At 43.8% G+C, this 14,682-nt stretch overlaps 1 protein-coding gene across 1 annotated transcript in view; it reads left to right on the forward strand.

Annotated features, from left to right (window-relative positions):
* Positions 1-5,427: 5,427 nt before the first annotated feature.
* The window catches only part of phaf1 (phagosome assembly factor 1), a 68,046-nt gene continuing 58,791 nt past the window's right edge, over positions 5,428-14,682 (forward strand). The window contains exons 1-2 of the mRNA XM_078211070.1: positions 5,428-6,053; positions 13,444-13,526. Of these exons, the coding sequence (XP_078067196.1) occupies positions 5,990-6,053; positions 13,444-13,526 (147 nt within the window). The 5' untranslated portion in view covers positions 5,428-5,989. The remainder of the gene's footprint in view (positions 6,054-13,443; positions 13,527-14,682) is intronic.

Here is a 14,682-nt window from a genome sequence, read left to right on the forward strand (position 1 = left end):
CTCTCAGAGGCTATTTCCAAGGGCTGAAATGGTTGCTACGAGAGGACACAGGTTTAAGGTGCTGGGGGGTAGGTACAGAGGAGATGTCAGGGGTAAGTTTTTCACTCAGAGGGTGGTGGGTGAGTGGAATCGGCTGACGTCGGTGGTGGTGGAGGCAAACTCGTTGGGGTCTTAAGAGACTTCTGGATGAGTACATGGGATTTAATGGGATTGAGGGCTATAGATAGGCCTAGAGGTGGGGATGTGATCGGCGCAACTTGTAGGCCGAAGGGCCTGTTTGTGCTGTGGCTTTCTATGTTCTATTAACCAACAGTGATTGCAGGAGAACAAATCCCCAGGAATAATTCAGCGCAAGTAGCAGAGTTGTTAGCTTTAACTAAAGCTTTAGAGTGGGGAAAAGGGAAGTGAGTTAAGGTCTATACTGACAGCAGATGTGCATTTGATGTAATACATGACTACATGACAAGTTGGAGCAAGCGATGTTTCGTAACTAACGGAGGACACATACAGCTTGAGAATTTGATTAGAGATTTAATCCAAGTAGCCTCCAGCCCCATAGAAGCAGCTGTAATAAAAGTGCAGGTCCATAGAAGGATTGAAGGTCAAGCGTAGAAAGGTTAACAGCTGGGCAAATAAGGCAGCAAAAGATTTAGTAGAACAGGACTGGGAATGGATATAGACTCCAGGAGCAGCAGCATTACGAGTTGGGGATAGTACAGACATTGATGTGAAACAGATACAAGAACAGGCATCAGGAGAAGAGAAACACAGATGGGAGAATTACGAAGGACAGAAAGACCATGATGGAGTATGGAGAAGGGAAAGAAAAATAGTAGCCCCAAAGGCAGTACAGCAAACTTTGTTAAAAGTATACCAAGGATTAGCTCATACAGGGAGAGATAACATGACCAAATTACTTGGAGACTGCTGATATTGGAAGGGCATGGGAAGGGACATAGTGAAATGCTGCCAGCGATGCCTACAGTGCACTCTGGTGGAACTAGGTCATCCCTGCAGGGTTAAAATGAAAAGGACCTTGGGAAAACTTATAAATGGATTTTACAGGACCATTGCCTCAAGTAAAAGGAAAAACATATTGTTTAGTAATTATCGATCTGTTTACCTGATGGGTAGAGACATTTCTGGCCACAGCCGGAACTATAGCTTCGATTTTGGCAAAAGAAATAATACCTACATTGGAAATGCCTCTCCAGTTAGACTCTGACCAGGGAACTCACTTAACAGGAAGAGTTTGAAGAGAAGTTTGTCAGATGTTAGGGATAAAACAAAGATTTCATATATCATACCACCCCCAGAGGTCAGGAATGGTAGAACAAATGAACCAAACATTGAAGAATAGTTTAGTTAAGGCTATTTTAGAAGAAGGAAACAATTGGGTACAGGCTTTGCATGTAATATTGCTGCGACAGCTGCTACTTCTCGAAGAACTGGATTAATCTCTTTTGAACTAATGACAGGAAGAACAATGCAACTCCCAGAGGAGGCAATAACAGGGGGATGAGAACTTGAAATCAGCAGTATTTCAACGTATGAAGGATTTAGTAGACCACCTACATTCTCTCAAAAAACAGGTAATCACTCAACAGCAACATAGAGGCTGGATGAAAATGGCAGAGGAGAATACTCCCCTTCGTTGGGAGGGACCCTATGAAGTGGTTGTCACAGGACAAACGTGCCCTAGTTAATGAAAAATACAGTCTGTGGTGGTGGCATTGGACACAGCTTAAACTATATCCTAATGAGCAATCCAATGAAGAATGAAATTGCCCCAGTGGATGAATGATCCTATAGAACAAAGGGTTATTATGGCTTTAATAGCTACCATAATGTTAATAGGGATAATTTGGATTTGCAGACGAGCTACCAGATTAGGCCAGACCATGGCACAAGAGAATCCTGAGGGTATTAGAAGAGAGGATATAGAAATAATTCAATTGATGAGGTACTAACATAAAGCTGAAAAGCACTTTGTTTATATTTACAGAATTCTGAATTAACAGCAGGATCAAGCAAGAATCAGCAGACAATACCCAAGACAGATGTCAAATAAATTGCATGTAATAAAGTGTAATGTGGTTGCTATGCGAATCTAAATGAGTTTCATGAACTTGACATTGACCAATGGTTGGGACATTTTTTTAAGAGAAGGCTGTAGAAACTGTCATGATGAATACATGTGTTTATATCCTTTTAGTATTGAATATACAGATTCTGGTTCAGACAGGACCAGCATCTAAGGTCATTCAATGTTCTCCTCGGGGACTACATGTTTATATTTACTTATACCTGGCATATACATATGCTAAACTGTCCAACCAATCAAAGTGTTGGGTTTGTTCACATATCCCCATCCATTTACCTTTACAACTATTGTCCCAGTCATGGGCAGAGTTGATAATGGCAGATCAAACAGTCCAGAATTCCAAGGACACCAGGATTCTTTAGCAGATAACCCTAACCTACGGGGGGGGAGCCCCATGAATGCCAGGTTCCGGCAATAAAAGACCCCAAGGGGCCATTTTTGCCAAAACAAAAAGGGGGAGGAGCCTGGGGAAATCTGCCTAACCCAGGTTCAGGACAGTTTCAAAATTTTTGTAGATGGGTCATCCATGGTGGAAGAGGGAAACAGGAGGACAGGATGTAGGATATACGTGGAAGACCAAGAAGGCAAGCCCCTGAGGGAGATAGCCTTAAAACTTCCAGCACACATGAGTGCACAGGCTGCAGAACTGGCAGCGATAACATAGAAACGTAGAAAAACTACAGCACAAAACAGGCCCTTCTGTCCCACAAGTTGTGCCGAACATATCCCTACCTTTTAGGCCTACCTATAACCCTCCATCCTATTAAGTCCCATGTACTCATCCAGGAGTCTCTTAAAAGACCCTATTGAGTTTGCCTCCACCACCACTGACGGCAGCCGATTCCACTCGCCCACCACCCTCTGTGTGAAAAACTTCCCCCTAATATTTCCCCTGTACCTACCCCCCAGCACCTTAAACCTGTGTCCTCTCATAGCAGCCATTTCCACCCTGGGAAAAAGCCTCAGAGTCCACCCGATCTATGCATATAACATACATATAACATATGTAGTCAGCTACCCTGACCTGTTCCCCACACCCGCAGACATACACTCTGATAGTATGTATGACTGCAACAGTTTAACAGACTTCATGTCCCTATGGGAAGCAAGGGGATTCATATCAGCAGATGGGAAACCCCTACCATCAGCCCCACTGTTAAGATTTATTTTCCAGGCTGCCCAAGACCGGGAGTATGGCATAATTAAAGTGAAGGCCCACCACCGCACCTCCCCACTTGGGAACATAAGAGCGGATGAATTAGCCAAACAGAGTGCTCGAGGGGGGAAATTTTGGCAACCAATAGTTACAGAGCGAATTGAAGCTGTAACTGTTAGCCAGACCAAGGTCGAAGACCTAAAACAAGCCCAGAGCAGTGACCAGGACCTGAAACAAATTCAGGAAGGGGCAAACCCCACCTCCTTTGAAAATTGGCGAGAACCAATATCGGTACAGGATGGGCTTGTCCTTAAGGACGGCCTATATGTGGTCCCAACCAGGGACAGTAACCAAATCATTTTCCAAAACCACGATGTCCAGGGCCATCAAGGGGCAGGAACCACGAGTGAGCGAATCAAAGTATGTGCTGGTGGCCAAACCTAGAACAGGACGTGTGGTATTAGGTTGATAATTGTATCATCTGTGCACAGAACAATCCTAAATATGCTCACAAAGGGGAACTGAGGCACACTCGCCCTATGGAAGGTCCCTGGACAAATCTCCAGATTGACTATATTGGTCCCCTACTGCCCAGAGTGGGAGGTTACAAATACATCCTGGTCATCGTAGACACTTTTAGTAAATGGGTGGAAGCCTGAAACATGGCCAAGGTCACGGCTGACATCCTAGTGCAGCACATATTCACTAGGTGGGGCCGATACGGTACCTACTCTTGCAACTCGGCCAACGTTGTCTACATAATACGCTGCAGGAAAGGATGTCCCGAGGCATGGTACATTGGAGAAACCATGCAGACGCTACGACAACGGATGAATGAACACCGCTCGACAATCACCAGACAAGACTGTTCTCTTCTTGTGGGGGTGCACTTCAGCAGTCACGGGCATTCAGCCTCTGAATTCTTCTCCAAGGCGGCCCTCACGAAACACGACAGCGCAGAGTCGCTGAGCAGAAACTGATAGCCAAGTTCCGCACACATGAGGACGGCCTAAACTGGGATGTTGGATTTATGTCACATTATCAGTAACCCCCACAGCTTGCCTCCTGGACTTGCAGGCTGTCCTGTCTGGAGACAATACACACCTCTTTAACCTGTGCTTAATGCTCCCGATGTGGAGATGCCGGCGTTGGACTGGGGTAAACACAGTAAGAAGTTTAACAACACCAGGTTAAAGTCCAACAGGTTTATTTGGTAGCAAAAGCCACACAAGCTTTCGAGGCTCTGAGCCCCTTCTTCAGGTGAGTGGGAATTCTGTTCACAAACAGAACTTATAAAGACACAGACTCAATTTACATGAATAATGGTTGGAATGCGAATACTTACAACTAATCCAGTCTTTAAGAAACAAAACAATGGGAGTGGAGAGAGCATCAAGACAAACTAAAAAGATGTGTACTGTCTCCAGACAATACTGTCTGGAGTATTTAAATTATATAAATATGATTTGTTATTGATGGCGGAGCGGGGTGTGCACCCGGCGGCCGGGCCTGTGCGGCGGTAAACACTGTCCGCCTCCTCCACCTCAATCGGGCTACATATCTGCTGATATGAATCCCCTTGCTTCCCATAGGGACATGAAGTCTGTTAAACTGTTGCAGTCATACATACTATCAGAGTGTATGTCTGCGGGTGTGGGGAACAGGTCAGGGTAGCTGACTACATATGTTATATGTATGTTATATGCATAGATCGGGTGGACTCTGAGGCTTTTTCCCAGGGTGGAAATGGCTGTCTTGTCTGGAGACAATACACATCTTTTTAGCCTGTCTTGATGCTCTCTCCACTCCCATTGTTTTGTTTCTTAAAGACTGGATTAGTTGTAAGTATTCGCATTCCAACCATTATTCATGTAAATTGAGTCTGTGTCTTATAAGTTCTGTTTGTGAACAGAATTCCCACTCACCTGAAGAAGGGGCTCAGAGCCTCGAAAGCTTGTGTGGCTTTTGCTACCAAATAAACCTGTTGGACTTTAACCTGGTGTTGTTAAACTTCTTACTATGAATGGTAACCAGGGCAACGCAGCCCCTTTAAACACCACCCCCTTCTCCCCCCCCCCCCCCCCCCAAAGGGACGGTCTTTGCTGACGTAATCGTATGGGCCCGTGACCAGGGAGCCTGCCGGCGTCCAATCAGCCTTCAGCTGGTCACGTGACCGGGGGGGCATTGCGGCCTCCGCCGATTGGGCGCGAGCCCGATTGAGGTGGAGGAGGCGGACAGTGTTTACCGCCGCACAGGCCCGGCCGCCGGGTGCACACCCCGCTCCGCCATCAATAACAAATCATATTTATATAATTTAAAAAGCTGAATCATTAACAACAACAACCCGGAGCCTCATTACCGCAAATGTGTGTTTGTTTGCGTGTGTAACCCGGAAGCAGTTATGGCGGAAGTGGTTCTGGTCTAATCAGCTGATGGTGATGGAAGAGGTGGCTGTTATTGTTCGGGGTTGAGAACAAGCCAACGGCCCCGAGACTGGGAAACATCGCCTCCCAAACCCGGCGGCATCCTCAGCACCGGGACACGGCCTCTTTCTCCCCGGGACGGATCGGCACCCGACCATTTATACCCGGGACAGAGCAGCTCCCGGGCTCCTGTACCCGGGACACAGCGGCCCCCGGGTCCCTTCACCCGGGGCACAGCGGCAGCCGGCTCCGCCTGCAGGGCAGCCGGGCCTGGATCCACCCGCCCCCTCGCCTGCAGCCGGGCCAATGCTCGATCTGGAAGTGGTGCCCGAGCGATCTCTGGGGAACGAACGATGGGAATTCGCTTTAGGTGAATACAAAGGATTTGTGTTTTATTTTTCGTTTCAGCGAGGACTTTTGTACGTGGAGGGGGTAAATATTAAATCCCTGGGAGAGAGGGGGTTCGGAGATGAGGGGATATCATTCTTTATGAAGAGAAGGAATCTTATTGTTGCTATGAGATTGTTTTCGTGAAGCATTTGGAGAGAGGAGTGAGGAGGGGGTGATACTGAGCGAGGGGGAATGGGGGCTGTCAGTCTGAGTGAGGAAGGTGTTATCTTCATGGTAGAGAAAGGGTGGTTTCTATCATCCCGTTGAGGAGTGAGAGGGAACTATTGTTCCTGTGAGGTATAAGGAGACATTTTGAATTGATCCCCATTATATAAATATGGCATTTTAAAAAAAAAACTTCACTGGCTACTGTAATACAAGATCTGGCTCCTCTTGCTAGATTTGTGTAAATCTCTTTATATTTCATAGTATAAAATTGTCTACTTCAGCAACATCTCACCTGTCGCAATGAGGCTATTCCAGGCATTTAGCTGAACACGCTAGAAAGTGGGCAAGTACAGTTTTGTGCAAATTCCTCTTTCCAACAAGTGCTGCCTTGTACTTTTCCAGAGCAGGTCACGTATAACTTCTTGGTGAATTGCCATGTAAGGAGAGATGCTAATTTACCAACAATTAATCAATGTCGGTTAATTACTTTAATTCCTTTAATTGTGATGGAATAGCCTTGTTATCACTGCTTTACTAGGCTGGCATGGTCTGCCTGATGTTGCTGTTTAGTGTAAACTACTTATTTTAATGAGGCATGTGTGTAGCTGTATACTTATTGAGGTCCTCATCTTGGACCTTGCCCTGTTACCTGGCAGCCAATTTCTACCAGAAATACATTTGTCATTTGGAAATTAGATGAGGAACCTCAAGGGAAATTGGTATGCTTGTTCAGATTTGATGATTTGAATCAAATTTGTTGAGCAAAACAGTGACCTCTTTACATGAAGTGGGATCTCCTGTTAAGAATTTGTCATGCACAAGAGAATTTTAATTTTTTAATAAATATATCTGCATATTGTTGTCACTGGTTTTAAGTGCAATTGCTGGGTCAATGTCCATCTTGGGCCATGAGTGTCTAAGCTATGCAAGCACAAGACTTGTTAGTGTTAAAATTGAAGGTTCATAAGATTTCCCCACTGCAGGTCACTGCTGAGGAGGTCAACCGGTTTGCTGTTCTTTTAGTTACTATTTTGAGCTGCACTTCACCAATCTTGTTTCCTTGCGCTTCCCTGATTTAAAAAAAATTTCTCCAACATTGGCAACTGCATCGTCAACTGCCTTGAGCCGAACCCCTCCACCCCTCTCTCCTTTTAAGATGCTAATTAACACTTAAATCTTTGTCCCATCTTTTTGGTGATGTCTTTGTGTGGCTGAGTGTCAAATTTTGTAAACACACATATGAATTACTTTGGGACATATTACTACATTAAAAGTACTATAAATGCAAGTTATTGTTGATGGTATTTTTATTTAGTGCTGATCTTTGTACTGTGCTTGAAGCTGGCAAGATAAATGTACTTTCCCTGTACGCTGAAGTGTCCACCCTCTAAAATAATATATCATGGGAAGGAAATGAGAGTGCCACATACACACATTTTCTCTTGGTGCAGCTGTTGAATTAGTTGTTTGGAACTGTATATGTTAGCCTCCAGTGTTAAATATATATTCATCACCACATTTTAGTAAACTACTTCAGTTTGGGTTTTTTTTCAGTTTGTTGAGTTGAGAAAATTTGCTTGAACATCAGAGGTGAGAGTGACTGCCCTTGACATCAATGCAGCATTTGACTGAGTATGGCATCAAGGTGCCTGGGCAAAACTGGAAGCCTATCCACCACCCACCAGGCACAGGTCAGGAGTGAAAAGGAATACTCTCCACTTGCCTGGATGAGTGCAGCTCCAGCAACACTCAAGAAGCTTGACACCATCAAGGACAAAGCAGTCTGCTTGATTGGTACCCCTTCCACAAATGTTCAATCCGTCCACAACTAATGAGCATCGGCAGCTGTGTGTACCTTGTACAAGATGCACTGCAGGAATTTGCCAGGGTTCCTAAAGCAGCACCGTACAAACCCACGACCACTACAATCTAGAAGGACAAGAGCAGTGGACACCTGGGCACACCAGCACCTAGAGGTTCCCCTCCAACTCACTCACCATCTAACTTGACCTTTCATAGCAAGCAGTATGTGTTTCAACCAGCCTCTTGTCTAAAAGTGTTTACTTGATGTATCTAGTATCCAGAAGAAGACACAACCTTGATTTTACTTCTAGTTCCACACTTTACCCTTGCAGTATTGTACTCCTATTTGCTCAAAATGCTTAGATGTTCAGCAGAACACTGAGGATAGTGGAGAGTATTGTTTCCTTTTTGCTTATAAGCATCTGGTCGTGGGGTTGGTGGAGACTTGATGGTGAAATTCTTGATCAAATTAAGTGTGCAGCCCCAGGGTCTGCTCTTTAGAAGATCTGCTCTTTAGAAATCACATTTGTAAGGAAAAAATAACCTTTTGCATAACTGATTTGTAAAATGCCATGTATTGTCCGGTTTTTGGATGTTAGCCTCACTCATTGTTGGACATAGTGTTCCTACTCTATGCCTTTTGTAAAGTTTGGAAGCAAAGTCATTTCAATCTATTGTCAGCAGCTTTTTCTGATGGGTTTACATAACCATACAGCTCTAACACCCATTAAATGTAGTGTAATGAACCAACTTGATTTTTTTAGTTATATCTTTTTGTTATTGATGATTTTTCCAAGGAAAAATTCTGCCTGGACTGTAACTTGCTGTTGGAAATGATAGACTCTCAATTTCTAGCCTGTTTCTCTGCATTTACCTGCACCATAACCAATATAGTTGGCAGCTTGGCTATTTCTGGGCATGATTGGGTGCCGCTTCCGTAGAAAATATTGTCTTGACTGTAGTGTGATAGTGCTATAAGAATGCTGTCATTGTTCTTCAACACCCACACCTCCCTGGACCTGACCACCAAGGATCTCCAGCTCCACAGTGCCAACCTCACTCTGGCCACAGCATTATTAAACTGAAGGAGCAAAGAGCAAGACAACCATCTAAAAAGCCTAAGCCCAGATGATTGTGCATGGAGTTTTTAATTCCTTTACAAGATGTGGACATCGCTGGCTAGGCTAGCATTTGTTATCCATCCCTAACTGTCCTTGAGAACGGATTGTGTGCTGCCGCCTTGAACTGGTACAGGCCCTTTAGTGTATGTACAGCCACAGTGCTGTTAGGAATTCCATGATTCTGACCCAGTGACAGTGAAAGAATAGTGATATATTTCCAAGTGACAATGGTGAATGGCCGAGAGGGGAATTTATAGGTGGTGTCCCCATATGTCTGCTGCCTTTGCCCTTCCTAGGTGCGAGTGGTTCGGGGTTTGGAAGGTGCTTCCAGAGAAGGTTTGGTGAATTCCTGCAAAATGCATCTTGTAGATGTTGCGCATTGCTGTCACTGTTCGTCAGTGGTGGAGGGAGTAATTGTTTGTGGAAGAGATGTTAATCCAGTAGGCAGCTTTATCCTGCATGATGTCATGCTTCTTATTACTTGTTGTAAATATATATTTAAAAATGCATGTATTAATTTTTCATGCTTCAAACACGATGCTGCAGATGAGTGAACATAGTTGATTTAGTGTGAAATAGAGTACATAAATGCTCTAATATGCAACTTTGGAATTACTTGGTCATTTTTAAAATTGGCGTTTAAATGTTGGGAATTGGACCACCTTTAGTCAGCTGCTATAATTAGGTTACTGTCCTGGTTGGATTCCTCTGTTTTTTTTCCAGCCCTTGTCTGGAAGGAATTGTCATGGCCTTTTCCCAGCGTTTTCTCTCTGCCCTTTTGAACCAGGCTTTGTTGAGCTTTGACTGAAGTCTGAATAGAGTGAGAATGGACACTGCATCTTTACATGCCACTGTCCTGAGCAACAATGCTTTTTTGCTCCTGCTCTGGGCTGTTTTTTCTCAACCGTTATCATACTGTTCATGTATCAGGCGTGAGCCTCCGGGAAATGTCTATGACCGTTTCCTGTTAGTGGTAAATGAAATTCTGTTTTCAATTACATTTGTTTTTTATTGATTGCTTCATGACAAAGAAATGGAGTCTTAAAATTATAACCCAAATGGAATGATGAACATGTGATTTTTCACCATATTTAACACAGCAGGTGTACATTAAATCAGTGCATTATAACCCATGCATAAGTGCTAAGAGTTGTATATTTGGTGAATTTAAATTTTCAGGAAAAATTTGACCTGTAACTATTAGATGGCTACCCAAAAGACTACGATCGCTTTCCCCACATTGAATTAGCTGATCTTGGATGAGACAGCAATGGGGAATGCTCCATTTGGCCCAGCACCCTGTACTCAGCAGGGGGACAATTATAGCTCCTGGTTGCAATTCAGCAAAGCCAATGGAAATTGCATATATGGGTGATGAGTCACAAGCAGGGTGAGGCTTAACTCTAAGAACTCTCAGATGTAAAATGAGTGCATATGTGAGTTATTTGAAGATGACCATTATGGAGCTATCATATAGAAATGAGTGGAAGGAAATGGGGAAAAGGTAAAGGGGGGGGGGGGGGGGGGGGTGGTGGAGAATGCAAAAGGGAGGTTAGGGAATGTCAGCAGCTTTCCATCCTTCCTTTCATCTGAGATGTGGATTAGTCTTCAGAATAATGGAATTGTAGTGGTCTCTCTCTGTCAAGGGCATGCTGTGTTGACCCACTTCCATGAGTCCACAGCACACTCATTTGATGTTTGCATTACATTTTAAATCTTGTTCAAGGTGAATTTGTGTGAAAATTGAAAAAGTTTAACTGGTGCAGCAATGGTGCTAGTCTGAATTTGGGGTTCAGGAGTATTGTTGGACAAAATATAGAGAGTTTTGATGTGCATCTAACTTCTCTATGCAACCTGGGAGTGCTCAATACTGTTCAGCATTATTTTACAGCCATTGTTCAACACTGATCCTCAAAAGTTTAAAATAATATTTAATTGATTGCCCTCACTTAGTACCTGTTGAATGCTCTGGTTGTATTATTAAAGATGTGGAGATGCCGGCGTTGGACTGGGGTAAACACAGTAAGAAGTTTAACAACACCAGGTTAAAGTCCAACAGGTTTATTTGGTAGCAAAAGCCACACAAGCTTTTGGAGCTGCAAGCCCCTTCTTCAGGTGAGTGGGAATTCTGTTCACAAACAGAGCATATAAAGACACAAACTCAATTTACATGAATAATGGTTGGAATGCGAATACTTAGAACTAATCAAGTCTTTAAGAAACAAAACAATGTGAGTGGAGAGAGCATCAAGACAGGCTAAAAAGATGTGTATTGTCTCCAGACAAGACAGCCAATGAAACTCTGTGGGGGTTACAAATAGTGTGCCATGAACCCAATATCCCGGTTGAGGCCGTCCTCGTGTGTGCGGAACTTGGCTATCAGTTTCTGCTCAGCGACTCTGCGCCGTCGTGTGTCGCGAAGGCCGCCTTGGAGAACGCTTACCCGAATATCAGAGGCCGAATGCCCGTGACCGCTGAAGTGCTCCCCAACAGGAAGAGAACAGTCTTGCCTGGTGATTGTCGAGCGGTGTTCATTCATGATGATGAATGAACACCGCTCGACAATCACCAGGCAAGACTGTTCTCTTCCTGTTGGGGAGCACTTCAGCGGTCACGGGCATTCGGCCTCTGATATTCGGGTAAGCGTTCTACAAGGCGGCCTTCGCGACACACGACGGCGCAGAGTCGCTGAGCAGACACTGATAGCCAAGTTCCGCACACACGAGGACGGCCTCAACCGGGATATTGGGTTCATGGCACACTATTTGTAACCCCCACAGAGTTTCATTGGCTGTCTTGTCTGGAGACAATACACATCTTTTTAGCCTGTCTTGATGCTCTCTCCACTCACATTGTTTTGTTTCTTAAAGACTTGATTAGTTGTAAGTATTCGCATTCCAACCATTATTCATGTAAATTGAGTTTGTGTCTTTATATGCTCTGTTTGTGAACAGAATTCCCACTCACCTGAAGAAGAGGCTTGCAGCTCCGAAAGCTTGTGTGGCTTTTGCTACCAAATAAACCTGTTGGACTTTAACCTGGTGTTGTTAAACTTCTTACCGTGTATTATTAAATACATTATCAACTTTAACTTTGAGAGAAAAACTGATTTCAGAAATGGTGTGATTGTGTTAAGTTTCCCAACATGGTGTTCTGAATTTGGTAATCTGCACATCTATAATTAACTCAAGGACATAGTAAATAAAAACAAGAGTCGGCTATTCAGCCTCAAGCCTGCTGTGCCTTTCAGGAAGATCATGGATGACCCTCTATCTCATTTCCATTTTCCAGTACTATCCCCAGTATCCTTTGATGTTATTAGTATCTAGAAAGCAATTGATCGCTGTCTTGAGCATATTCAGCAACTGAGCCTGCACGCTCCTCTGGGGTAGGGAGTTCCAAAGATTCACTACCCTCTGAGTGAAGAAATTCCTCCACTTCTCAGTCCTAAATGGCCTATCTCTTGTTTCTGAGACTGTAGCTGGTTCTAAGCTCCAGGGTCCCGGGTTCGATTCCCGGCTCGGGTCACTGTCTGTGTGGAGTTTGCACATTCTCCTCGTGTCTGCGTGGGTTTCCTCCGGGTGCTCCGGTTTCCTCCCACAGTCCAAAGATGTGCGGGTTAGGTTGATTGGCCAGGTTAAAAATTGCCCCTTAGAGTCCTGGGATGCGTAGGTTAGAGGGATTAGCGGGTAAATATGTGGGGGTAGGGCCTGGGTGGGATTGTGGTCGGTGCAGACTCGATGGGCCGAATGGCCTCCTTCTGCACTGTAGGGTTTCTATGATTCTAAACACTGACCCCTCAAGCCAAGGAAAACATCCTTCCTGCACCTATCCAGTTGAGCCCTGTAAGAACTTTGTATGCAACAATGAGATCACTTCTCATACTTCAAAACCTTAGTCTCCTCAATCTCTTCTCTTACTGTCCATGAGCCATTTCCCTTTTTCCTGCTGATCTCCATGTGTTTATTTTTGTCACCCTTTATAATGTGTGTATCTATCTTAAATTTCACCCTGCGTAGCTCCTGGATCTCAGCCAGTGCTGCTATGCAAGCTGTTTACTGGAATTGTGCGAGTGACTTGCATGATTTGCCAGGTATTATTGATTGATTTAATTTTCTCCCTCCCCCAATCTTGCTTTTTCTGGCTGAACATTATTTTAAATGGCATTGTACTTGATAAGTTTGAATGATTTCTAAGCAACTTTCTAGCTGTTAAAAATGTGTCCAGATGGAAAGACCTGATTACAAATGGATTCTTTTTCATGTTTGTCTTTTTCAGGAATGCCATTGGCTCAGGGTGTTGCTATTCTCCAAAAGCACTGTCGCATCATAAAAAATGTGCAGGTTCTCTACAGTGAACAGGTGAGTATGAACAGCCCTCCAGGCTTGCTTTGGGAGTGGTGTTTGTTTCAAGTCAGTTATAGTGTTAATTTAACACTCAGTAAAATGTCACTGTTAAAGGCAAAAGAAGTTATGCTATTGCAACATTTGCTCTCATTGCTGATTATTAACCCACATTCACTGGCCAGGGTCTCTGACTGCTTGTACACGTTTTGGATGAACCAAGAATATTGACATGCAGTGTCTACCAGATTAGTGATCTGATAGATACAATGTGGTAGTTGGTTCTTTATTGCACTTGATTTCACAATTATAGTTGGTACTGTTCACGTCATTACCCTTTTTCAAAAGTAGTTGTGCTGTCCTTAGTAGGCGTACTCACTGATTGTTCTGGTGAGAACAGAGCTTGCTGCAACAGTGGGATAAGTCCCTCAGTTTTCAAAGGCCTGGTTAAGTTATTCTGAAGTGAACATGAATGCTTTTGGAGTACAGTTATCTAGCATGTAATAAGTGCAATTCTGAATGAACTGGAAGGCAAAGAGAAATTTCTGCATGACTGATTTTTTTTTTTGCCTGGGGTTGAGGAAGATGTACTTAATTGATCTTCTCCCATAAAGCTTTAAGAATGTAAGAACTTGATTTTGCACTGAAGAGGTTGATATTTCCAATTACATTCAGAATGTCCAAGGTTAACAGCTAAGCATAAAGAAGCTAGATTGTAGGTTGCTTTCCTGGCATCACTCCATAAGGATTAGGCTGGAAAGTAGTTAATTTGCTGGCTAACTGCCCAGTAGGTCTTCAGTTGAACTTGTCTAAACTTTTCTCTCATTCGCAGAGCTGCTTGAATTGAGACTTTTTCTACATAACCCCCACAAAAATTGAAATAAAACCAGAAAACTTTGAAGGTAGCATGAGTTTTGTCACCATTTGGGAAAATATTTGTAGTTGACGAAATACTAACTTTTCTCTCTCCAGTTATGCTTGGTTGTGCTATGCTTTTGTGTTGAATTTCTACCATCTATTTAACAATGAAAAGTAATCGAACTGCCCTTCAGCATATCGTGCATTTTTCCTGAAAGGTCTTTTTGACTGTAGTGTGGAGGGGCATTTGACAGCTGAGACCAATCCTTCTCTTGGTGTCCAGACACATGCTGGGATCAAAACAGCCCGATGTCAG

The sequence above is a fragment of the Mustelus asterias genome, chromosome 4 (assembly GCF_964213995.1).
Source record: "Mustelus asterias chromosome 4, sMusAst1.hap1.1, whole genome shotgun sequence".
NCBI classification, from domain to species: Eukaryota; Metazoa; Chordata; class Chondrichthyes; order Carcharhiniformes; family Triakidae; genus Mustelus; species Mustelus asterias.